The sequence below is a fragment of the Stegostoma tigrinum genome, chromosome 18, assembly GCF_030684315.1.
Source record: "Stegostoma tigrinum isolate sSteTig4 chromosome 18, sSteTig4.hap1, whole genome shotgun sequence".
Taxonomy (NCBI): Eukaryota; Metazoa; Chordata; class Chondrichthyes; order Orectolobiformes; family Stegostomatidae; genus Stegostoma; species Stegostoma tigrinum.
The window spans coordinates 49715240-49742579 of NC_081371.1; the positions used below are offsets into that span (position 1 = coordinate 49715240).

Here is a 27340-nt window from a genome sequence, read left to right on the forward strand (position 1 = left end):
ATGACTTTAATTTTCCTCATTTACTCACAACAACAAGGCGCTCCTAATAAAATTCAGATAAGGCTACAATCATTGGTTTCCTCTGTGGGTTCATAAAGATTATATAAGCAAAGCTCAAAAGCAATTGAAAGATACTGGGGACAAAGTCCTAAATATCTAATCTGTCATATTGCACCAATCCAGGCTTTGTTTAAATTAGAGATTTAGTTTAAGAACAAAAAAAAACACAGAAAATGAAAGATTCGGCATTCATTTATGCCAACATAACACTTTTACAAGAGATAATGGGAATTGCAGATGCTGGAGAATCCAAGGTAACAAAGTGTGGAGCTGGATGAACACAGCAGGCCAAGCAGCATCTCAGGAGCACAAAAGCTGACGTTTCGGGCCTAGACCCATCTACACCTCTCTGACGAAGGGTCTAGGCCCGAAATGTCAGCTTTTGTGCTCCTGAGATGCTGCTTGGCCTGCTGTGTTCATCCAGCTCCACACTTTATTAACACTTTTACAAACTTTTTTTTACCAAAATGAGAGGTGGGTGCCATACTGTGTCTTTTGTAAAAAATACAAGAGACAATAAACTACCATTCTTAGAATTTAAAAATTAAGTTTATTGTCATGTGTACTCAAAAGTACTGGAGCAAAATGAAAAGTTTACAATTGCGCCCCATGAGGAGCCATCTTAGGTACAAAGTACCCAGGCACAAAAATTAGACACTAAAATAGATTAGGTACAAAAATAGGGAAATAAAGAGAAAAGCCAAAGTTTTACATTATAGCTCTTCATCGTATAAATTTAGGAAGATAAAGAAGTAAAGTTAAGAGATAAACGTTACAGTTGTTCTATAGCCTGCAGTCTCTCCATGCTGTGGACTCTCCATATATTTTCCCATTCTCCCCACGCTGCTGGGCTTGAAATCTGTGACAGATTGACCACAACAGGCCCAGCCCACTGGCAAACCCTTCCAGATTCCCAGCTCACTGGCCGCTCCAGTTGAACCCGCCGACTGCTGGTCATCCCACACCACTCCGGCCAATTGGCTGCCTTGCTCGACTCAGGCCTACTGACTGCTGGCCGTCCAACTTCACTTCAGCGCTGTGAAAGCTGGCCACACCGCTCTGCCATGGCCCACTCTGCCCTGCCCTGCTGACCCCCGGCCATCCCGCTCTGCCCTGTTCTGCTCTGCCCTGCCCCGCTGATCCCTGGCCATCTCACTCAGGTCCCTGAGTTGCCACAGCACTGCCATTCTCCTCATAAGCCAAAGTAGAGGAAAGGAAAACACAAAAAAATTTAATAAGAAAAAGGAAAAACGAGAAACAGACAGAAAGGACAAGCCCAGGGCTAAGCCTGGACACTTCCTACTCTGCAACTGGGAGTTATTGCAAACGGAAGTAATTTAATTTGGGAAACTTGGTCAGCATGGACAAGTTGGACTCAATAATGGTATGGAAGAGGCGATGAATATTTTTAGGTAGCGCCCTAACCAAGCTGTTAGAGGCAGCTAAGTAACAGATTGAGTTTTTTTTTAATTGTACAGAAATCCGCAGCACAGAAAGACACCATTCAGCCAACCAGGTCGGTATTGGTGTTCATGCTTCCACTGGTCTTCGTCTAGTTGTACCTTCACAGTCTTCTTTTCCTTTCTCCCTCGTATGTTTATCTGCCTTTACCTTAAAATGTATCAAAGCTGTTGACCATTGTTTCTCTATGAAGTAGCAAGCTTCACTTTCTCACCACTCTAAGGGAGTGAGAGCAGTTTCTGCTGAATTCCTTATTAGATGTGTTAGTCACTATCTTTTATTCACGGCACATAGTTTTGAACACCCCCGCAACCACCCAGGTTCCTTCCGCGGCGCTGTGATACCTACCACCTTGAAAGACAAGGGCAGCAGAAACATACCAGCTCCACCAACACCTGTAAGCTCCCTACCCCATTTACTTGGCACAGTGCTGCCGTTCCTTTCCTGTTGCTGGGTCAAAGTTTTTGGACCCTTGCCGTAACAGCACTTAGGGGGAGTTACTGCACCCCAAGGCCTGCAGCAGTTCAAGATCAGCCTCACCACCAACTTTCTCAAGAGATGGGCAATAATTGTTGAGCTAGACAGCAATGTCCACATCCATGAATGATAGAGTCATTTAGCTGTGCTTGTGGAAACACACCCTTCGGTCCAACTTGTCCGTGCCGACCAGGTATCGTAAATTAATCTGGACTCATTTGCCAGCATTTGGTCCATACCCCTCTAAACCCTTCCTAAAGACAAACTTTAGTCAAGATCTACCCTGTCGAGCACTTCCATAATTTTGACGAATTCTATGAGAGCCCTCAGCCTTCTGTCATCTGGAAGAAAGAGCTGCAGCCTATTCATGCTTGTTATGTTTTGGTTCTGGTATTATCCATGTAAATCTTTTCTTGGCACCATCTCCAGTTCTTTTAGACCCTTGATATAACTTTGAGACCAGGGCTGGGTGACCTAACCAAGGTTCAATATATGTTCAAAAGTTAATGTGCTACTTCTTGCTCAAGTATGGGCTTGAGGTAGATCCCAATATAGAAAAATAAGGAGCCACAATGCATGGTTATAATTTCTTCGGCACCCAGGCCCTGATTTTGAAGGTTGTTGTGTTATTTTTATATATTATGTTGTGTACAAACTGTGTAAATGATATGTTTAGAGGTAAACAGAATTAACATTTCAGGTTGGTGACTTTTCATCAGCACAAGCCTATGGAAGGTCATCACACTGAAACATTGGGCAGGCGTTTATTGAGGTATTGGTGGGCTCACCCATCAGCTTGATTGGCAAAAGCTCCGTAGTCCCATCTTCTGATGAACTAAGTGCCACGCAAGCTGATAATCAGCAGCAGGCCTTCCTGGGCTCAGTACCCTCACAAAATTGCAAACCCCATGGCTAAGGAATTCTCGCCAATAAGAGATCAGCAGCTCTCATGGTGCTCATCAGTTCCAGTGGGGTGTAGTGGTTGATAATGGTGCTGTACCCAGAGAGGTCAGGATCACAGGCTAGGAGGAGGTTATGGAAGACAGATCACTGGGCAGGATAGGCTGGCAAAGTGGCCTGTAGTGGGTCTCCACAGAAACTCCCTTTCTAGTGCTGGGTCACTCAATCATGGCCTGGGTACCTGACAACAAGTGAGCAGAGAATCCCTACAATGCAGATAGAAGCCACTCCGCAATGTGCACGGACCCTCCAAAAAGCATCCCACCCTATCCCCGTAGCCCCACATTTACCATGGCTAACCCACCAACCTCCACATCCCTGGATACTACAGGACAGACTTAGCACAGCTAATTCACCTAACCTGCACGTCTTTGGTCTGTGGGTCGAAACTGGAGCACCTGGATGAAACCCGTACAGACACGGGGAGAATGTGCAAACTTCACACAGACGGCTGTGCATGGCTGGACTCAAACCCGGGTCTATGGTGCTGTGAGGCTGCAGTGCTAACCACTGAGCTAATTCAGCAGGAGGCTGCTGTGAATATTCTATTTTGTCTCCCCAGGAGGCAGGGTGATGCCCTATTGTGGATATTAATTGGTTGGATAAGCCCCTCTGTTAGCAATGGGATGGGAAGGGTTGGAGCGGTCCTGGTTCAGGCTTAACTTTGGTGGGGGCTAGAGGTGGCAGGGTTCCCCACCTGTTATTGCCTCCACCTGATGAAATGCCCTCTACTGCCACAAAACGTGCCTTGCGACAGGATATTAACTTCCCCTCCATTAACTCTACTGCTTTGCCTTACACGCTGAGGTTTTCCTGCGTCTTTCCTTTCCGTTTCGGGTGTAAAGTGTCCACTGTATTTTGACAATTTGTGGCAATTGCGAGCTGATGTTGAGCGGGGGCGCTTCTCCTTTCTTTTCCAGGCCTTGATCCTGGTGAACAACAAAATCAGCACAGTGCATCCCAAGGCCTTCGCACCCCTGGTGAAGTTGCAGAGACTTTACTTGTCCAAGAACCTGCTGAAAGAAATTCCAGCTAACATACCTCCATCACTCCATGAACTTCGCATCCATGAGAATGAAATCACCAAAGTGAAGAAGAATGCATTTGACAATCTGTCACAAGTGTACGCCTTAGGTATATCTTACTGCCTCCCTGCACTCTGACATTCGACATGCCTCCCAGCCAATTCTGGTGAATCAACCCGTCCTTCCACTGGAACTGAATGTATCTTCTCTTCAGTTGACGATGACGGTTAAAAGGTTGGGGTTGATTAAGGAGGGGGGGTTGGGCATAATCTCAGATGCTTAGTGCTCTCAATGTGAATTCCCAACTTCCTGCAGCTGCCACATTTCAGGAATTCTCTCAAACTCTTGCTGTTTGGTTGTAACTCCTCGGGCTAGCAATTAAAAGTCACGATACAACCCGCATCAGGATTCCCAACGGCCGCTCCCAGTAGGCAAAGCTCTGTGTTTGCAATGCGGATGGATAAAATAATCCCATTGGAATCTCATAGAAAAGTAAAAACCGAGAAAATAGCAGCAGCAGTAGGCCACGCGGCTCGTCAAGCTTGCTGCTACTCCACTAATCAACATGATGGCAGCTGATCATCCAACTCCAAACATGTTCCTACTTTTCTCCACAGTTTTTGGTCCTGTAGCCCCAAGTGCCAATAACTACTTCTTGTTATCATACAATGTTTTGATGTCAACTGCTTTCTGCGGTCGCGGATTCCATAGGCTCACCACTCTTTGGGTGAAGAAATTTTCCCTCATTTCAGTCCTAAATAGTTTACCCCATTAACCCTTAAACTATGACCCCAGTTTCTGGACTCCCATGCCATCAGGAACATGTTTGCTGCATCTGCCCAGTCTAGCCCTGTTAGAATTTTACAGGATTCTATGAGATTACCACTCATTTGCGTGAGCTTGAGTGAATATAATCCTGATTCAACCTCTCCTTGAATGTCAGTCCCACCAGCCCAGCAGGTATTATATTTGTGTATGTATTGTAGCTTGAAGACACTGTCGGGAAATCAATTGCTTTTTAATTCCAATATAGTATAATCCAGATAAAATATGCTGAAGGGACCATCTGTTACAAACTCAAGGGCAATCTGCTACAAAAGTTTAGGTTGAGTTTAAGGCACTGGATTTCATACAAAGATCATTTAAGTCAGGGGCAGTTAGGTGAGACAGCTAGTTAATGATCCAGAATGATACCAATAGCATCAGTCCAATTCCCACACCAACTGAGGGACTCTCCTTCTCAATCTCTTCCCTCACCTGAGCTGCAGGCTAAATCACCACCCATTATCTCTCTCTAAAAAGACAGCAACCCCATAGCCAGGGGAGACTTATGGTAAATTTACCTTTTGTTTTCAGAGTCACAATGCTAGATGTTTTCTTTCTGAAAATCTTAGCTTTTTTGTAATTCATTCAATGGATAAGGACGTTGCTAGCTGGGTCAACATTTATCATCCGTTCTGAGCTGTCCTTGAGAATTTGGTGGTGAGTTGCCTTCTTGAACCACTGCAGTCCACTTGCTAGAGATTGACCTTCCGCTCAAGAGGGAATTGGAGGATTTTAACCCAGCGAGAATGCAGGAACTGCAACATGTATCAATTCAGGATGGTGATAATGGGAACTGCAGATGCTGGAGAATCCAAGATAATGAAATGTGAGGCTGGATGAACACAGCAGGCCCAGCAGCATCTCAGGAGCACAAAAGCTGACGTTTCGGGCCTAGACCCTTCATCAGAGAGGGGGATGGGGTGAGGGTTCTGGAATAAATAGGGAGAGAGGGGGAGGCGGACCGAAGATGGAGAGAAAAGAAGATAGGTGGAGAGGAGAGTATAGGTGGAGAGGTAGGGAGGGGATAGGTCAGTCCAGGGAAGATGGATAGGTCAAGGAGGGATGAGGTTAGTAGGTAGGAGATGGAGGTGCGGCTTGGGGTGGGAGGAAGGGATGGGTGCGAGGAAGAACAGGTTAGGGAAGCAGAGACAGGTTGGACTGGTTTTGGGATGCAGTGGGGGGAGTGGAAGAGCTGGGCTGGTTGTGTGGTGCAGTGGGGGGAGGGGACAAACTGGGCTGGATTTGGGAAAACCAAGCGGAGGCTTGGGGACCGCTTTGCAGAACACCTCCGCTCGGTTCGCAATAAACAACTGCACCTCCCAGTCGCAAACCATTTCCACTCCCCTCCCATTCTTTAGATGACATGTCCATCATGGGCCTCCTGCAGTGCCACAATGATGCCACCCGAAGGTTGCAGGAACAGCAACTCATATTCCGCTTGGGAACCCTGCAGCCCAATGGTATCAATGTGGACTTCACCAGCTTTAAAATCTCCCCTTCCCCCACCGCATCCCAAAACCAGCCCAGTTCGTCCCCTCCCCCCACTGCACCACACAACCAGCCCAGCTCTTCCCCTCCACCCACTGCGTCTCAAAACCAGTCCAACCTGTCTCTGCCTCCCTAACCTGTTCTTCCTCTCACCCATCCCTTCCTCCCACCCCAAGCCGCACCTCCATCTCCTACCTACTAACCTCATCCCACCTCCTTGACCTGTCCGTCTTCCCTGGACTGACCTATCCCCTCCCTACCTCCCCATCTATACTCTCCTCTCCACCTGTCTTCTTTTCTCTCCATCTTCGGTCCGCCTCCCCCTCTCTCCCTATTTATTCCAGAACCCTCACCCCATCCCCCTCTCTGATGAAGGGTCTAGGCCCGAAACATCAGCTTTTGTGCTCCTGAGATGCTGCTGGGCCTGCTGTGTTCATCCAGCCTCACATTTCATTATCTTCAATTCAGGGAGGTGTATGGTTTAGAGGGGAACTTGCGGATGGTGGTGTTCTCATGCATCCGCTGTGCTTGTCCTTCTCAAAGGAAGTGGTTGTGGGTTTGGAAGGTGCTGTCTAAGGATGTTTGGTGAATTTTTGCAGTGCATATTATAGATCGTACACAATCCTGCTACTGAGTGGTGAGAATGGATGTTTATGGATGTGGTGGCGATCAAGCGGGCTGCTTTGTCCTGGTTGGCGTCAAGCTTTGAGTGTTGTTGGAGCTGCACTCATCTGGACAAGTGGGGAGTATTCCAACACTCTCCTGACTTGTGGCTTGTGGATGATGGGCAGGTTTTCGGGAGTCAAGGTAGTGAGTTACGTGCTGCAATGTTCCTAGCCTCTGACTTTCTCTTATAGTCATTGTGTTTATGTGGTGAGTCCAGTTGAATTTCTGATGAATGCCAGCTCCCACTGATGGTAATGCCATTGAATGTCAGGGGGCAGTGGTTTGATTGTCTCTTATTTGCATTTGTGTTTTTATTTATTTGTTGATGGGATGAGGACGCTTCTGGCTAGCCCATCCCTAATTGCCCAGAGGCTGATAAGATTCAACCACATTGCTGAGGGTCTGAAGTCATATGTAGATGAGACTTAGCTAAGGAATCCCACTTGCTGCTGATGCTGTTTGGCAAGCAGCCGGAAATTAGTATTAGGGAGCAGAATTAGGTCAATTTGCACTTTGGAACTGCTCTGTGTTCAGTAGGATCTCTGTCTCTCTTTCATGTTTATGTCTCTGCCTGGTGTACTTGGAAAGAGAGCATCCTGTGTCCACTGGCGCACTCAAGGCCTTCTGTAGCTGGCAGACACCACAGGAGCTTGAGTACATTATCAAAACCAAAAAAGACACATTAGTTTGACTTGGTTCATTTAAGTTTTGAATATTGGTTTTTGGTAGTTCAGGCTGCTGACACCTTTCTCATTCGACTTGGTTCAATTTGGTTTCACTTGTTTTAATCTGATTAACTGTTAAGAGTGTGATTTAAAGGAATTTCAGTAAGATCAGAGCTGTTTGTGGTCTCAACCCCATATATCCTTGACTCCCTTGGCTCTCAAAAGTCGATTGAATTCTGCCTTGAGTAAATTCAATAACCCAGCCTTCGCTGTTTCCCAAGAAAAGGTGATCTTGTAGACTAGCAACCCTCTTCGAGAAAAAAAACTCTCGTCGCCATCTTAAAAGGAAAAATCCTCGTTGTTAAACTGAGTGTCCTAGCTCCAGGTGCAAAAGGCAACATCCTCCCAATAGCCGCTGTGTTAGGATCTTTGATCTTTCAAAAGGAGACATTTAAAGGAATTTTTTAAATGGCTTCGTTCTCTGTATCCCAATTACAAAATAATGTTCCAATCACCACCGTTTGAGGATTAATACAATGAAAGCAAATTCCCACACCGCTGGCCTTGACTATGATGGAGGAGGGTGGATGCAGTCTGATAGGCCCCCTAAGGCAGGGACTGGAAATTTTCCCATTGAACTGCTCGAACCCAGCCTGGTCTCGCCGTCTGGCTCGTGGAAGAACTTCTCTCATTCAAGAAATGTTCACCCACGTAGGAATCTTTTAACAACCTCTGTTGCATCGCCTCTTATTCTCCTCCTCTCTGGAGTAGAGAACAGTCTTCCTCATAATTCAACTCTTCTACCTCCAGTGCTATCGGCCACGACTCGACCCCTTTACTGTCTTTCTCTGGGTAGAAGGAATTAAAAAATAATTAACTTTAACCGAATGAACGGTGGAAGAACCTTAAGGATCTGAATGGTCCCCTCATTCCCCTACAATCCTGCATCACCTGAATTACGATTTTTATGATAATAAAGTGTGAGGCTGGATGAACACAGCAGGCCCAGCAGCGTCTCAGGAGCACAAAAGCTGACGTTTCGGGCCTAGACCCTTCATCAGAGAGGGGGATGGGGTGAGGGTTCTGGAATAAATAGGGAGAGAGGGAGAGGCGGACCGAAGATGGAGAGAAAAGAAGATAGGTGGAGAGGAGGGTATAGGTGGGGAAGTAGGGAGGGGATAGGTCAGTCCAGGGAAGACGGACAGGTCAAAGAGGTGGGATGAGGTTGGTAGGTAGGAGATGGAGGTGCGGCTTGGGGTGGGAGGAAGGGATGGGTGCGAGGAAGAACAGGTTAGGGAGGCAGAGTCAGGCTGGGCTGGTTTTGGGATGCAGTGGGGGGAGTGGAAGAGCTGGGCTGGTTGTGTGGTGCAGTGGGCGGGGGCGGGACGAACTGGGCTGGTTTTGGGATGCGGTGGGGTAGGGGAGATTTTGAAGCTGGTGAAGTCCACATTGATACCATTGGGCTGCAGGGTTCTCAAACGGAATATGAGTTGCTGTTCCTGCAACCTTCGGGTGGCATCATTGTTGCACTGCAGGAGGCCCAGGATGGACATGTCATCTAAAGAATGGGAGGGGGAGTGGAAATGGTTCGCGACTGGGAGGTGCAGTTGTTTATTGCGAACCGAGCGGAGGTGTTCTGCAAAGCGGTCCCCAAGCCTCCGCTTGGTTTCCCCACTGTAGGGGAAGCCACACCGGGTACAATGGATACAGTATACCACATTGGCAGATGTGCAGGTGAACCTCTGCTTAATGTGGAATGTCATCTTGGGGCCCAGCTCTTCCCCTCTCCCCACTGCATCCCAAAACCAGCCCAGCCTGTCTCTGCCTCCCTAACCTGTTCTTCCTCTCAACCATCCCTTCCTCCCACCCCAAGCCGCACCTCCATTTCTTACCTACTAACCTCATCCCACCTCCTTGACCTGTCTGTCTTCCCTGGACTGACCTATCCCCTCCTTACCTCCCCACCTATACTCTCCTCTCCACCTATCTTCTTTTCTCTCCATCTTCGGTCCGCCTCCCCCTCTCTCCCTATTTATTCCAGAACCCTCACCCCATCCCCCTCTCTGATGAAGGGTCTAGGCCCGAAACGTCAGCTTTTGTGCTCCTGAGATGCTGCTTGGCCTGCTGTGTTCATCCAGATTCACACTTTGTTATCTTGGATTCTCCAGCATCTGCAGTTCCCATTATCACTTAAGATTTTTATGATTCCAGGTTCATTGTGCCCTCAATTTTGGTTCATTTTCAATAAGTCAAAATGCAAAGTGTATTTAGCTTATATTTATCTTAAAAATTGTGTCTTGTAATACTTTAAATAAATTATATAATTGGAATGAACTGCCTCAACAAGTGATGAAAGCAGTTTAAACAGTGAGTTTCATAAAGGTATAAGGTGGAAATAAATGTGGCCATGGTGTAGTGATAATGTCACTGTGCTAGTACACGTGCTAATAGTTTGAAAACATGGCTTTGAATCCCCTCCTGGCAAATAATGAAATGTTGGGATGTCATGGTGGCTCAGTAGTGAGCACTGTTAACTCACAGCATCAGGGACCCAGGTTCAATTCCACTGTTGGGTGACTATCTGCGTGGGGTTTGTATGTTGTCTGCGTGGGTTTCTACTGGGTGCTTTAGTTTCCTCCCATAGCCCAAAAGATGTGCAGGTTATGTGAACTGGCCATGCTAAGTTGCCTCATATCGTCTGGGGATGTGCAGGCTATGTGTGTCAGCCCTGGGAAATATGGGACTAGGGTGTGGGTGGGTAGGATGCTCTTTGGAGGGTCAATGCAGTCTAGATGGGGCAAATGGCCTCTTCCTGCACTGTAGTGATTCTAAATCTGAGGGAAAGGGAAAATTTGAAGGGTCGTGGGAAATAATCAGGGGACTAGGAGAAATTCAATCAGTTTTTCCAAGCGCTGTCACGGGATTAATGGGTTGAGTGGTCTCATTCTGCGCTATAAGATGTGGTGATTCTAACATTTTTTTTCATTTTGTTCACCTCTAACCCAACAGAAATGGGCAGCAACCCTTTGAAAAATTCAGGTATTGACAGCGGTGCCTTTAATGGATTGAAAAAGCTTTCTTTCATTCGACTGTCAGATGCCTCACTCACAGACATTCCTAAAGGTAATGTGCAAATTAAACAGTTCAGATTGGCAAAGGAGCCCCTTTACCAAGCACAGTGGGACATGTGTGCCTTGCCAGACGCACACTGAGCTTGTGGTGTGGCAAACCGTAGGTGTATCTGTAATCGATTCAGGACTTTGGCAAATCAATCAGAATTTATTAAGCCACGATCACCAGAGAAGCTGGAATCATTCTCCCTTAACTCATAGCAGACTGGGGTGGGGAGCTTCTAACACTGTACAAAAGGATAAATCACTTTAATAACATAAATAAGGAGAGGCTGTTACCAACAGCAGGAGATGGATAACTGGAGAATACGGATTTAAGGTAATTGGCAAAAGTACCACAGTGGGAGATAGGGAGAATGTTTACTTTCACATCAAGTTCTAGTCATAGAATCATGCAGTCATACAGCATGGGAACAGATCCCGAAACGTCAGCTTTTGTGCTCCTAAGATGCTGCTTGGCCTGCTGTGTTCATCCAGCCTCACACTTTGTTATGTTTGGTCCAACTCGTCCAGGCCGACTAGATAAGCTAAATAAATCTAGTCCCATTTGCCAGCATTTGGCCCATATCCCTCTATTCATGTACCCATTTATGTATCCATCCAGATGTCTTTTTTAAATGCTGTAATTGTACCAGCCTCCACCATTTCCTCTCGCAGCTCATTCCATACACACACCACCCTCTCTGTGTGTAAAAGTCACACTTTATATCCCTTTTAGATCTTTCCCCTCTCACCTTTAACCTATGCCCTCTAGTTTTGGACTCTCCCACCCTGGGAAAAGACCTTGGCTATTAACCCTATCCATGCCCCTGCTGATTTTATAAACCTCTGTGAGGCCACCCCTCAGCCTCTGATGCTCCTGGGGAAAATAGCCTCAGTCTGTTCAGCATCTTCTTGTAGCTCAAACCCTCCAACCCTGGCAACATCCTTGTAAATATTTTCTGAGCCCTTCCAAGTTTCACAACATCCTTCCTATAGCAGGGAGACCAGAATTGCACACAGTAGTCCAAAAGTGGCCTGACCAATGTCCTGTACAGCCACAACATGACCTCCCAACTCCTATACTCAATGCACTGACCAATAAAAGCAAGCATACCAAATGTCTTTTTCACCATCCTCTCTACTTGGAACTTCACTTTCAAGGAACTGTGAACCTGCACTCTAGGTCTATTTGTTCAGCAACACTCCCCAGGACCTTACCATTAAGTGTATAAGTCCTGCCTGATTTGCCTTTCCAAAATGCAGCACCTCACATTTATCTAAATTAAACTCTATCTGCCACTTCTCGGCCCATTGGCCTATCTTGTCAAGATCCTGTTGTACTTTGAGGTTACTTTCTTCACTGTCCACTATACCTCCAATTTTAATATCACCTGCAAGAACTCACCATAACTCCTGTGTTGACATCCAAGTCATTTGTATAAATGACCAAAAGCAGTGGACCCAGCACTGATCCTTGTGACACACTGCTAGTCACAGCCCTCCAGCCTGAAAAGCAACTCTCCAACCAGAAGGGTCTGGACCTGAAACATCAGCTTTCCTGCTCCTCTGATGCTGCTTGGTCTGCTGTGTTCATCCAGCTCTACACCTTGTTATCTCTCTCCAACACTCCCTTTGAGCCAGTTCTGTATCCAAAGGGCTTGTTCTCCCTCTTTTCCATATGGTCTAACCTTGCTAACCAGTCCATCATGTGATGTGCAACTTTTTCTGTTCATTCATACCATGTTGGTATCGCTAGGCTAGCATTTATTGCCCATCCCTAATTGCTCATGAGAAGGTTAGAGCATGATTCTAAAGAAACCATTTCTATGTAATTTTGATTGTTTCATTCTCTCTCTTCTCCACCCGCCCCAACTCACACCACGTAATATTCCAAACACCACCGTTGGAGGAATAGTCCATGAGGTATCCATGAAGAACAATCCATTAGAGAGAGAGAGAGTTCCAGGATTTTGACCCAGTGACAGTATAGGATAGTGTATGGCTAAGAGGTGAATTTGCAACTGGCAATGCACCCATGTATCTGCTGCCCTTGTCCCTCCAGGTTGGAGATGTCACAGGTGATGTCTGAGGAGCCTGGGTGAGTTGGAATGTGCTGGCAGAAGCAGATCTAACAATAATTATCAAGAAAAAGAAAACGGATAGACGCATTGAAAGGAAACATTTGGAGGTCTATGGGGAAAGAATAAAGGAGCAGGACAAATTAGATAGCTCTTTCAGAAAGATAGCACAAGTACAATGTGCAAACTATCCCTACTCACCCTTAGTGCTGTATTGCTATGATTATAACACTACATCATGTAGTGAAGATAACTAATAGTAAATAAAATTACTTATGCCAATATTATTGGATAGATGATTAATAAACTTTCTGATCCAATTGTCAATGTTATGTTTTAAAATGGACAATAATTTAAGTGGTTAACAGCATCAGAGAAATGCTGGGCAGAGGAATGAATTTGAACATTTTGAGCAGTAGTTCTGAGATTGATAATTTCTCACCTTGTATTTCTCCATGAGATGTTTGTACAGAGTTGATGGCATAATTTCTGATTTCACACGATTAAAGTGACAATACGCATGCTGGAACATGTCAACAGATCCTTCAGGACTCCATTGCATGGAATGATGAGTGCCGAACTTTCAAATGATCCAACTGTTGATAAATTGCCTAAACTTATGAGGGGTGTTTCAATGGTCGTGACAGTTCCCAGAAGAAAGGACCATACCTTGATGAATCATAGCCTTCTTTCCCACTGACTATCTGTGATATATTCCCAGTGGTAAGCACTACATCCTGCAGGAGAGCAGGGTTGTGCAAGTACCTAGTCCCTGTGATATGTTAAGGCCACAGAGAGTATCTGACCAAGCCTCGGTGATTTATGGCATCTCGCACACGATCATTTTGATCAATTTCTTTCTCCTTCCCCATGTCCACCCTCTACACCAGATCTCCCAGTATCGTTGGCTGAAATTCACCTTGATGGCAACAAAATCAGCCGGGTCAAAGCTGATTCGCTGAAGGGTCTGAAGAATCTGGTCAGGTAAGTGAATCTCACTGTCTGAGAATCTTTTTGTCTCTTTGATCCTGTCCAGCCCGATGAACCAAGCCAGCTCTCTGCACTCCTCTGGTGTTTAATAATTCCTCAAATGTTTTAACCCTGATATTAATCAGACCAGCATTGGAGGTTCTGACTTCAGTTGCCTACACCCCATCCATCAACGTAAACATTTATTCCTTTCAGCTCTGACACACTATGATAGCGCTGTGAACAGGATGAACTGTAGCAACTCAGCAAGTGTCCTTCAATAAAACATCTGCAAACTTGTGACTTGTACTACCTAGGAAGACAAAACAATGTGTTTAAGGGGAGACCACCATCTACTACAAGACCATCTGCAATTCACACATCACCCTGACTTGGAACTATATCACTGTTCACTCACTGTTAGAAGTCACACGACACCAGGTTATAGTCCGAGATTGCAAGAACTGGAGTCAGATGACAACACTGTATGGAGTTGGAGGAACACAGCAGGCCAGGCAGCATCAGAGGAGCAGAAAAGTTGATATTTCTTTTGAGGAAGGGTCCCGACCTGAAACGTCAACTCTCCTCCCCCTCTGATGCTGCCTGCTCTGCTGTGTTCCTCCAGCTGTACACTTTGGTATCCAGGTTATAGTCCATCAGGTTTATTTGAAATCATAAACTTTCAGAACACTGCTCATTCATCATTTCAACTGACAAAGGATCAGCACTCTGCAGGAAGCCTTTCCTGCCAAAGTATTAATTGCCCTTGAACTGAACAGTTTACTGAGCCATTTCAGAAGGCAGTTGAGATTCATCCACATTGCTGTGGATCTGGAGTCACACGCAAGCCAGACCAGACAAGCATGGTGGATTTCCATCCCTATAGGACATTAGTGAATCAGATGGGTTTTAAACAACAATCGATGGTGGTTAGATCGGTGTTATTGAACTAACTTTTAATTTCAGGTAGAATTCAAATTACACTATTTGCCGCAGTGGGATTCAAACCTGAGGCTTTGGGATTGATAGTCCACTGACATTACAAGTATGCTATCATCTGCAGCCTGTGAGGTGATGGAACTCTGTTCACACCAGGCCCTAAGGCTCCGGCCAGGCTTAGGCAAGAATGTAAAAATCCCCAGAGAGGAAACAAAACACTGGTTGCTGGAAATCTGAAATAAAAGCAGAAACAAAAAATTGCAGATACAATGTTTTGGAGAAGGAATGCAGGAGGCTACAAGGAAAAATCTTTTTTGTGTTGAGTGATAATGACCTGGAACTCATTGCCCACAAGAATGGAGTAAGCAGAGAGAATTAATTACTTCAAAAATTACTTCAAAAGAAAATTGATTGACCCCTTTGATGGAATTAAACCTGCAGGGCTACAGGGATAGAGCAGTAAGGTGTGGGCCTGCCTGGATTGCTCTACAGCATAGACTTGGTGGGCCGAATGGCCATTCTCTACAGTAATGACACTGTATTTCTATATCAGGCAGCTGCTGTGGACAGAGAGACAAAGTTTATATTTCAGGACAATGGACAATTTTTCTAAAGAAAAAACCTGAAACGTTAACTTTGTTTCCCTCTCCACAGATGCTGCTCTTTCCAGCATACTTTCCCTCCTCATTATTAATGACAGTGGCTTATTAGTTATCAGCTTCAGACCTTCTGATCTGATTTTCTCCTACCATTGCAGACTGGGCTTGAGTTTCAATGAGATTAACAGAGTGGATAATGGCTCATTGGACAACACACCGTACCTGAGGGAACTCCACATGGACAACAATTCACTCCGAAAAGTGCCGGCTGGCTTGGCTGACCATCGGTTCATCCAGGTATGTTAGTAAATGGCATGTCCAACAATGATAGATTTGTTTTGGCGATCCCATGTTTAATCTGTTGGTTCTCTTCGTTTTTTTTATTAGACTTAATTTTTAAGAGGAACATTAAAAGAGCATTTTCTTCACTTGAACCAGGTGCACTTTCTATAGCAGTGCCTTGGCCAATCCAAGCCCACTTACCAACATCCTTTCCTCATGCAGTGCCGATTGCTGTTCCATGTGAAATTTGCCATTCTTGCATTTATCCTGTTGGATGCAAGGTGAAATGCTTTGATAGTGCTTCTCCAGTTTTCATTAATAGTCATTTCTTAGAATATTAGCTCTCAAGATACGAGGGCCACATGTAACTGTTGGGATTTATTCTCTATCCTGAGTTAAGAAATAGGAGTAAAGAGTAGGCCATTCGACTCCTCATATTTGCTTCGCCATTCAACATGATTGTGGCTTCAACTCCACATTCCCAGCCACACCTCAGGACTGTCCTATCATTAAAACTGAGAAATAATGGGAACTGCAGATGGTGGAGAATCCAAGATAACAAAGTGTGGAGCTGGATGAACACAGCAGGCCAAGCAGCATCTCAGGAGCACAAAAGCTGATGTTTCGGAAGGGTCTCAGCCCAAAACGTCAGCTTTTGTGCTCCTGAGATGCTGCTTGGCCTGCTGTGTTCATCCAGCTCCACACTTTGTTATTAAAACTGAATGGTTTGTTGGGCCATTTAATGGGATAATAAATGCAGGCAAGTGGGACTAATTTAGCTTGGGAAACCTGGTTGGGATGGGCGAGTTGTATTGAAGATTCTGTTTTTGTACTGCATTACTCTGTAATTCAGTGACTCGAACCTATTGCTGTGGAAGCACGTGTAGAATCAGTAAGGATAGCAGCTTATCTGAGGACAGTTGGGTTCATGCAATAGGGCAGTTTCAGTCATTTCAACTGCTCCCAACTGTTCTTATTCCTGGATTCCTTAAAATGTACCTTAGTGTTTCCATCCCTGTAACTCAGGATCTTAAAAGGTCTTCCCCCTGAAGTTATGGATTAGTTCTTTGAGTTGGTGTCAGCTATCACTGAGCAGGTAGAACGGTTCCAGGAATGGCTCTGTTACATGGATAGGCTGGAGAAACTGGGTTGTTGTTCTTGGAGTAAAAAAGGGTGCAGACTGTATCCGACAATCCTCTGCTTCAAAACCCACGGCGCTGTCCAACATTAGTTGTGATTCTGCAATTGGACTACATTTGCTGGATAATCCTGAGTGTACAAAGACATACATTGACATCTAATTTAGGGTTGTCCATCAGGTTCTCAGTGTGACACACATTCATGGACTGCAAATTATAAATACTAATACACAGGCCCTGCTGTTTGCAGACCCAAAGAATGTGTGTACACACTAAATGTGTTTCAACTCAGCAAAATGGGTGACAGCCATTTACTGGTTTATTTCTCAAGATAATGTATTGACCAAAATTGACTGGCTTAGTTTAAAATTTAAACAAAACGTGACAGCTAACTATCAATCAGCATTAATGGCTACATTCTGCAGGGCAACACCTTTGCCGAGGGGACACCATGTGCTAACCAATCAGCACTCTCCTCTCATGCACTATACATGATGGCTTTCCCCTTGATTAGGTACTTCTTGCAAAATGTCCTGAAGTGGACAGTCTAAAAGACTTTGACAAAAATGCATCTTTGTTGAGAGGAAATTAGAGTGTTCAAAATCACGACAGGCCAGGAGAGGACAGATAGGGAAACACAATTCCATATTTGAGTGGGGATGAAAGCCAGATGATTAAGGAGTTCGGCAAACACAGCAATAGCTGCAGGAGGAGAGATATTTCTACTTTGTGAATGGGTGGGATCTGGGTTGCACTATGTGAGAATGTGGCAGAAGCAAATCAAATCACAAAGTAATAATGGATAAGTACGATCACAATGAAGACTGCAGGTGCAGTAGAATCAAAGGCCGATTGAGTTTTACTAGCTGGTGCAGGTATGATGAGCTGAGTGCCTTCCTTCTACAATAAAAGATGAAATAACTGCACAGAGGCAGGTATCCTGTTACCGAGTCCCCTGTTATTTACGCGTGGACAGCACACCTGCAATGATCAGCCAGCTCAGGGTCAGTCCCTGAAGTGAGTCTTGTGTTTAATTCTGTCTGCCAGGGTTCCCCAAATTGGCCCAGGTTAACAACCCCAATCAAGGAAATCATTGTCAATAATATCCACCTAGTTCCAATTACTACAAAAGACGTCCTTCTGTGATTCTGGGTAGATACATTTGTCTTGGTGACCTGACCACTTTTTGTCTCTCAAACAAGGCGTTAGAAAAATCTTGGAGGTCTCCAGCACAGAAAAAAGGCCATTCAGCCCAACAAGTCCGTGCCAGCCACAAACAAACATGTAAACACAAGTCATTATTACACTGAGACAACAAAGTGTGAAGCTGGATGAACACAGCAGGCCAAGCAGCATCTTAGGAGCACAAAAGCTGACGTTTCGGGCCTAGACACTTGATCAGAATTATTACACTGTCATCGCTGGTTATGGAAGCAAATTGTGCATCTTGAACGACAACATTTCAGGGAAAAGACATGTTGTGTTAGTACGGTGGGGATGTTTAAAGAAGTGCTGTTTCTCTTCTGTTTTGCTAATTGCTGTCCTTGCCAACATTTCCCTTTACCCGCTGCAGGTAGTTTATCTCCATAACAACTTGATCGCGGCAGTGGGTGTGAATGACTTCTGCGGGCTTGACTACTACGCCAAGAAGAACCTGTACTCGGGGATTAGTCTCTTCAATAACCCCGTCCCATACTGGGAGATCCAGCCAGTCACTTTCCGCTGTGCCACAAACCGTGCAGCCATCCAGCTTGGCAACTTTAAGTAAAACCTTTCCCAGGAGGTGAGGAGGAGAATTCGCATGCAGTGCTGAGCACCCCTCATACAGTTTAAAGCAATAAAATAATTAATAAAACCAAACATTCCCAAGAGCTGCCCGGAGTTGCAAGCGTACAGCTGACCAAACAGAAAAGGTGCTACTAAAATACCTTCATTATCTTCCTGACCTAAATATAGAAACGAGCATACCTGCAAGCTTTCATTTCCCATCTGTACACTTATTCCATTATGTCTAGAGATGCTAGTACATTCCACAATCCAAATGAACCCTCCCATCAGCCAGTAATTTATTATCCATCGCTTACCGTGACCTGTCGGGCCCACCCTGTGGCTAATCGTTCCTTGTTCACCCTCCAAGGGGAGTGTATTGCTTTCTAAAGTGACAACCCTCAGCCAAATTATTTTAACAATTCCTCGGAAATGCTTCTTGCCTGGTTCCTGGTGAAAGCCTTTGTGTGTTGGGTGGGGTGGGGGAGGCAAGGGGAAGAGGCGATCTGATTGATTGAAGTGTGTGGCTCTCCCATTCTTTGCAAGCTGTATGTATCATAAGCAGCATGTTGGTGCTCATCTGGTTAAAGTGAGAATTATACAAAAATATATCATAAGCTCCAGCCCTGGTCTCCTCGCATTCAATCTTTTCTACAACAACTTGTGTGTTTATAGAGCACCTCTAACTTAATGAAGTATCTCAAGGCACCTCACAGTGTCATTGTAAAACAAAATGCAAAGAAAAGCCACATTAGGTGTTGTTGGGGGCAACAACCAAGAGCTTGGTCAAAGAGATAGGTCTTAAATAGAGTCTTCAAGGAGGGAGGTAAAGCAGAGAGGCAGGAAGTTGGTGGGTTGGTTCCTATAGACATTTGAAGATATCAGTGGGGTAGCGGCTAAAATTGAAGAGGATGAAGAAGCCAAAATGGGATGAGCGCAGACCTTGAGGGAAAATATCAGATAGTTACAGGCGAAGCCAATGGACAGACCTGAAAGCAATGATACCAGTGTTAACATTACTTCATCTGTGTAGATGAGCAAGGATGGGGACTTCGCAAAAGTGACCAGGACCTGAAGGGCCTGTGCCCCGTGCTGTATGACCGTTATGACTCGGTGTGAATTAATTCACAGGTAGAGAGTTCCGAATTATGGAGGATGGAACGTGGAAGACATGTGTATCAGGAGTGTGAATGTGTTTAGAATTGGCAAATCTATGACTTTTGACAACATTGGGATCTTGCTGAAGTTAAACAATAGGCTATCATTCATCATCTGTTTCCTGAACAGATTGAGAGCCTAGCTGGTTTCTGGATGGGAAAGTCTAACGTTTTTATGTATTCATTCATGGCATGTGGGTGTTGGCCGAGCTAGCATTTTTGCCCATCCCTAATTGTGTAACAGAATTATTATGGAGCACTGGATCTATTGTCTACTCTTACTCTATTAGTTAATCTCCTTAAGAAGGTTATGGTGAGCTGTTGTTTGTTTAATTTGCTGAGGGAGTCCAAACTGCAATGAAAACATGCACATGTGCATGGTGTATTCTAGAGCTACACACTGTAATCATAGAATCCTGACAGTGTGGAAGCAGATCATTTGACCCATCAAGTCCACACCGCTCCTCCAAACAGAATCCCACCCAGACACATCCTTGTAATGCTGCATTTCCCATGGCTAATCCACCTATTTTTCACACCTTTGGACTGTGGGAGGAAACCAGAGTACCCAAAGGCAACTCGCACAAACACGGGGAGAATGTGCAAACTCCACACCAACAGTTGCCCAAAGGTGGAATCAAGTCCGGGTCCTTGGCACTGTGAGGCAGAAGCACTAACCACTGATCCAATGTGCCACCATAACAGAAGAGCCTCTGGTGACCTTCCCATCACATGGCCAAACAGGAATCTCTCCCCCCTGTACTGTGTACCTTTGGTGTGTTGTGGAAGGATTGACAATGGCCTAGCGGTATTATCGCTGGACTGCTAATCCAGAGACTCAGATAATGTTCTGGGGACCCGGGTTCGAATACCACCACAGCAGATGGTGGAATTTGAATTCAACAAACATCTGGAATTAAGAATCGAATGATGACCATGAATCCATTGTTGATTGTTGGAAAAACCCAGCTGGTTCACTAATGTCCTTTAGGGAAGGAAGCTGCCATCCTTACCTGGTCTGGCCTACATGTGACTTCAGACCCACAGCAATGTGATTGACTCTGAACTGCCCTCTGGGCAATTAGGGATGGACAATAAATACTGCTTAGTCAGTGACGCCCTCATCCTGTGAATGAATAAAGAAAACAAAAGCACCTTCCTTGGCCATCAAATCCTGGACTGGGTCTCAAACCTCGAGCTTCTGGCCCAGAGGCAGGAATATTACCCACTGTGCCATCTCTCTAAAGTGCAAGGTAGAAAGTCCCAACTGGTCCTCATCACCAACAATTGAGGAGTGGAATGTGGTGACATGGAAGGTGGGGAGGGGTGGTATTGAAGGAGTTGGCTGCAAGGAGCAGAGGTTGCTGGGCCTGGGGAGGAGCACCTGCATGGGGACGATGTGGAATGCGTTGACAGAAGAGGTATGATTACAGGGGTGAGTGTGCTCTGCCTCACAGCAATATGTATCATTAGGTCACATGACACAACAATAACATCATACGCATGGCCCTTAAAGGTACATTTTGCATCAATTTTGAGACAGAACACAACAGCGAGAGAATGCTTCACACAGCGCTGATTAATCAATCAGAGCGAGGCCACACGAGGAGAGATAGTGATGGGGGATTTACTCGCAGAGGACTACATCCCCTGACCTCCCAGCAGTGCTGGAAGAACTCATTCTTCTGTTGCATTTGGCAGATCCCACCCCAGTTACTGTTTCTTGTGTCTTTCAAAACCCAGGCTAAAGTTGTTCATTTTAAACGGTTGTCAAAATCTGAGGAGATCTTGCTTGATTAAATATAATTCTAGAGGAGCCTCTCTGGTCCTGGTTACTCAGATAGAAGTTACTGGAAAACCTCAGCGGGTCTGGCAGCATCTATGAAGAAAAAAACAAGAGTTTTGGGTCTGGTGATCCTTCCTCTGAGGAAGGGCCCGAAACATTAACTCTGTTCCTGATGCCTACAGCATCCACAGTTCTTTCAGTTTCTGTTTACTCAGATGTCCAGAAACCAGACTTTGGCATATTCATGGTGAATTGGGAGTCAGACTTTGCTTTTTTTTTAATGATTTAACCCTTTGACCCCTTCTCTACTACTGTACAGGATATGATTTTGTAGAAGGGCCTCAAATATTGGTTCAGATTTAACAAAGTGTCTTAGATTGAGCCACTTAAATATAAGTGCAAGAGGAAAGAGACAGGTTCCAACACTAGATGGCCTCCCCTCAGGAGGGACCACTGTTCCACTTTGCGTTAATACTCAGGGCTGGCTGGCATCTCTCTCCCATTCGTCTCTGTGATAAGTAGGCTTGAACACAAGGCAGAGTTTGACAGTCAGGAAATGGTCAGAATTTTAGGCCCTAGCCCCTACCACAGATAATAGGAGCAGGAGTAGGCCATTTGGCTCTTTGAGCCTGCTCTCCCATTCAATATGATCATGATGGTTTATCCAACACTCTGCCACTCAAGGGGCATACAAGAAATAGTTGGCTGAGACTCCTGGGCAGACTGGGAGTGAGCCATAACTCCACATTGATGGGGGCAGGCCTGTGGCAGGAGGCTTTCTGATTCTTCCCCCCATTTCCATCACTAATTCATTCAGTTTGAGGGAGAAGAAAGTCTTGCTCTAAGTTAAGGAAAGCTGAGCTTTTATTCTTAGAACATAGGACACAGAACAGTAGAGCACAGTACAGGCCCTTCGGCCCACGATGTTGTGCTGAACTTTTACCCGAAACATAAGGTCTATCTAACCTCCACCACTACCTTATACTATCATCCATATACCTATCTCATAGCCGCCTAAATACCCCTAATGAGGCTGACTCCACTACCCTCTCGAGTTCTTATTCATTCATTCATGAGATGTGGGCATCACCGGGTGTGCCAACATTTAAGCCAATCTAGAATTGGTGCTAGTGAGTTGCCTTGATTCCTGAACCACTGCGGTATATGTGGTGTTGGTCCCTAATATGCTGTTGGGAAGGGAGTTACAGGATTTCGTGAGATACTTATTTATGAGTTCTCGGGGTTTAACCCCATTATGGTATCTCTCATAATGTGAACACCGAGACTTGCAGACAATAAGTATCAAGGATTTTACTTGAGGAACAGCTAAATAAATCACAACTTGATGACAGACCATGGAATAGTCTGGGCTAAAGCTGGTTAACTGAAGACTTCCATGATGAATTACAAAGCACTTTTCCAGATGTAACTGATGCCTTTATACATGAATATCATATGGTATAATGTACACTGATCTCATCGCTTAACTCTCTGAAACAGACCTTCTTGCCAGATCATTGATCTATGAATATCACATCAACAATATTTACTTTAAATGAAAAAGGATGAGAGGAATCTTCATTCAATGCTTACAGTAATGTAAGATTCTGATGGGATTGAGGTCAGCCTGTTCACATTGAATGCACTGCACACAAACAGGCCTCAGTGAGCTCCAGACAAGACACTTCTTGGCCAACTCAGCATAGATAATTTCTAATCAAACTGTAAACAACACCAGTCGATCAGGTAGGAGTTGAACCTGAGTCTCTTGGATCAGAAGTTGGGACACTGCCACTGTAACACAAGGAAACCCCCCCCCCGCCACACACCTCCTCACAACACCCACGCCTCCCCACCACATCTGCCATGACCACGTCAGCATGTTCAATGGATTTAACAATGAACATTGGACTCACGGGCCACCGGTACAAAGGCTAGATGGTTTTTCTCATAGGATTATAAATACTTTGGCAATAACTCCGAAGATTATGGGAGGGGGGGAATTGCTATTTTGAAAAATGAGATCAATCCATACTGATGCTGAAGGGGAATCTGTGGGTGAGAGAGCTATCTACAGTAAGGGGGGGGGCAGTGGGGTTCAGTGGTTAGCCCTGCTACCTCACAGTGTCAGGGACTTGGGCTCAATTCCACCCTCAGGAGACTGTGTGGTGTTTGCACATTCTCCCCATGTCTGCGAGGGTTTCTACCACATGCACTGGGTTCCTCCCATAGTCCAAAATGTGCAGGTTAGGTGGGTTGGCCATACCAAATTATCCTTAGTGTCCAGGGATGTGCAGGCTGGGTGGATTAGCCATTGGAATAGCAGGGATACGGGTCTGGGTGGGATATTGTTTGGAGAGTTAGTGTGGAAACGATGGGCCTAATGGCCTGTTTCTGCACTGTAATATTCTGTGACAGCAGGATTTGAAGATTCTTTGGAAGAATAACCTCCTGCTCCTCCTTGTAGGATGCTCTGTGACATTAGTACTGAATGTATAAAAAGGTTAGGAAATTCTTCCATTCGCTTCTTGAACACAAGTTCTTTACCTAAAAGATGGAGTAAGAAAGAATGCACAAAACTCCTGAATATGTTCGTTATGAGAATCAGTCAGTTTCAACTCATACCAAGGTATCAGTTGTTAGTACCAGTCCCTGGGTGAGGCTTCCCAATATATCATGATTTCAGGCAGGATATTCTAAATGGTCAAAACCCTGAGTGAGTAGGAGATAGCAAGGACTGCAAATGCTGGAAGTCAGAGTCAATAAAATGTGGAGCTGGAGGGGCACAACTGTTTAGACAGCAACAGAGGAGCAGGAAAGTCGACATTTTGGGTCTGGACCCTTCATCACGAGTCCTGATAAAGGGTCCAGACCTGAAGCATCAACTTTCCTGCTCTACAGATGCTCTCCGACCTGCAGTGCTCCTCCAGCTTCACACCTTATTAAGCCCCTGACTGAGGAGGGATAGACTGGCACCTCTTGGGTGGAACCAGATTAGTGTAAAAAGAATTGTCTCTTGGAGGTGCATTTCTTTAAGATCAAATGAGTTTTAACCAGAATTTCATAAGTTAGCAAAGGAGTTAAGTCTATTAGTTATTAAACACAAGATGCAAAAGCACTCCTCAAAGCCTGTCCACCATCTACAAGGCATAAGCCAGGAGTGTGATGGGATACTCCCCACTTGCCTGGATGAGTGCAGCCCCAACAGCACTCAAGAAGCTTGACACCAATCAGGACAAAGCAGCCTGCTTATTGGCACTACATCCACACACATCCACTCCCGCCTCCACCGATGCTCAGTAGTGACCGTGTGTACTATCTACAAGATGCACTGCGGAAATTCACCAAACATCCTTGGATCACACTTTTGAAAACCATAGCCACCGCCATCTGGAAGGACAAAGGCAGAATGTACATGAGAACAACAGCAACTGCAAGTCCCCTCCAAGCAACACACTACCCTAGCTTGGAAATATATCCTCATTCCTTCAGTGTCACTGGGTCAAAACCCTGGAACTCCCTACCTAAGGGCATAGTGCGTTAACTTGCAATACATGGACTGCAGCAGTTTGAGAAGGCAGCTCACCACCACCTTCTCAAGGGCAATTAGGGATGGGTGAAATATGCTGGCTCAGTCAATGATGGCTTCATCCCACTAATGAATTAAAAGCAACACACACATAGATTGGAAATAAGAGGGAAGTTAAAAATGAAATTCAAATCAGTCTGTGAGGTCAGTGAAGTGCGAATGATAAACTCTTGTAGCCATTTCATTGTGATAATGCTAACATTAATACTGCTGTTAAGCAACTGATTTCAAGATTCTTGACTTTGCAGGTTAACTGAGATTCTTCAGTCCTGCTTACTTTCAGTGATGACGGGCTTGCAGGACACAGAGCAGGTTGATTTCTTTACCTTTTACCTGCACTGCAGGTGTGTTTAATGGCTGGCTGCAAACCGTGACCTTCACAGCATAGTAGCCCACACATTACTACGTCAGGTCACAAATATATGACACATACTATTGGATTCTGAAACTTCTTTAGTACATTCCAGGAAGGGTAAAAACACAAGCATGTATTTTGACTCAAAACCCCAGTCTAGAGTTTAACCCACAGGAGATGTTTTCCTGCTGAGAGGAGGTAATTAAATTGCCTGGAATTTCTACATTTTGACACTTCTTTCTCTTTGAAGCTTCTATGGCTCCTACAGTATGTAGCATTCCATGGTTCACTCTGGCAATCTTTCTGTAGGCAGTGAATTAACTGCTTCGAAGATACAATAGCACCCGAACTGGCTTGCAGTCTGTTTAAAAACAAAAACACGCATCATATCCAAAAGTCCAATGCGTCCTCAATAATTCAAGACTCTGATCCAGCGTCATGACATAGCTGTGAGGTAATGTGCTATCTCTATTTGCAAGCCAAATCATTCTCAATTCAATAGATGGCAATGAATAAATAAAAGTACGACTTAAATCTGCTTCCTCCCTTTTGATGAAATTGACCCTTCTTCGATGCAGAGTTCGCTTACAAATTCCTTTACTGTGTTTTGAAACATTACAAACCCATTCCAATTGCTATACCCCTTATTATTATTTTGCACTCATGTTTTGACAAATGTTCATTATTTGGTGCGGCACTGAAGGATGAAGTTTGACAATGCCACAAATTTCATTTGGCCTACTTTGAACTCCAACTCAGTAACCCGTATCCCTGAAGAAATGAGACCTCATTCCTGGGCCGATGCCATCACTAATAAACTTTTCTTAAAACCACACATTCTGTGCTCTCTGATGTTCCATCACAATGGCCCACATGTGTCCAGGGAAAACCAGATTATCAGAGCTGGAGGCATGTTTTTCACTAACTCATTTCCTCTGGCAAATGTTGGATGTGACAACCATTCTTGGCCAGGGAATTGAAAGTCTTATTTTTCTGCCGAGGTTTTTTTTCCGTTTGAATCCAACAGTACCTTTTTTAAGTCCAAAGAAGGGATGGAATCTAGAAGAATCTTTGGTCAGCTTCGTTGGAGCGGAACCCATCTGACACATAGTGCCTTTGGCACAAGCTTTCCTTCTCTAGTCCAATGTCATGATGTCCAAAAGTACTTACATCCAATAAAGCACTTCAGAAGAACAAGCCCTATTATGATGTAGGAAACGCATTCTGCATATAGCAGGATCCCACAGTCAGCAACGAGATAATCACTTGGCTGAGAGACGAATATGAAGAAAACACTTCCTGGAGGAGACATCATTGAGTGGAGGTTTGATTGCAGTGTACAGAGCAATGAGGGATCTGGAAGGAGTAGTGGGGTAGAAGCTGTTCCCATCAGTGATTGAGAATCAAAGGGTACAAATGTAAGTGTTTGGTACCACCAGAGCATCTCCGTCATGCGCTGCTAAAATTTTCAAAATACACATCTCACCACGGTTGGGCTCCGATTTTAAAGGGATGTGGTTCGTGAACAGGCCGAGGGGATCTGGGCAGGGAGGAGAATATGGTAGACCAGGGGGATGCATGGGTAGACAGGGTGGGGCAGAACTGGGACAAGGTGGGATGTAAGTGTGGAGAGGGAGATTGGGATCTGGAGTGGGTGGAGATGAGAATGGGGAAGTGAAGTATGCGAGACTTGGAGAAGGGAGGAGAACAGGTCAGTGGGGATGGAAGACTCTTCCCCATAACACCTTCTACTCCCCAGTCCCATATCCCCTCTACATCCACCCACTTTGTGTCCTCTCGTTTACCCCTGGCCCTCAGCCACTGGACCCCATTCTCTTCCTCATCCCCTACTGAACTCCATTTTAATACTGCACTTCTTTGCTGCCCAAGCACAGTGTAGCCTTTGTACATTTTATGCAATGACCTTGCCAGTAGGGCCT

The 27340-nt window shown here is 45.1% G+C and overlaps 1 protein-coding gene across 2 annotated transcripts in view; it reads left to right on the forward strand.

Annotated features, from left to right (window-relative positions):
• The window catches only part of dcn (decorin), a 65238-nt gene extending 46102 nt beyond the window's left edge, over positions 1–19136 (forward strand). For both annotated transcript variants that reach the window (XM_048548678.2, XM_048548679.2), the window contains exons 4-8: positions 3879–4092; positions 10637–10750; positions 13709–13802; positions 15484–15622; positions 18320–19136. In XM_048548678.2, the coding sequence (XP_048404635.2) occupies positions 3879–4092; positions 10637–10750; positions 13709–13802; positions 15484–15622; positions 18320–18514 (756 nt within the window). In that variant the 3' untranslated portion in view covers positions 18515–19136. The remainder of the gene's footprint in view (positions 1–3878; positions 4093–10636; positions 10751–13708; positions 13803–15483; positions 15623–18319) is intronic.
• The last annotated feature ends 8204 nt before the right edge of the window (positions 19137–27340 follow it).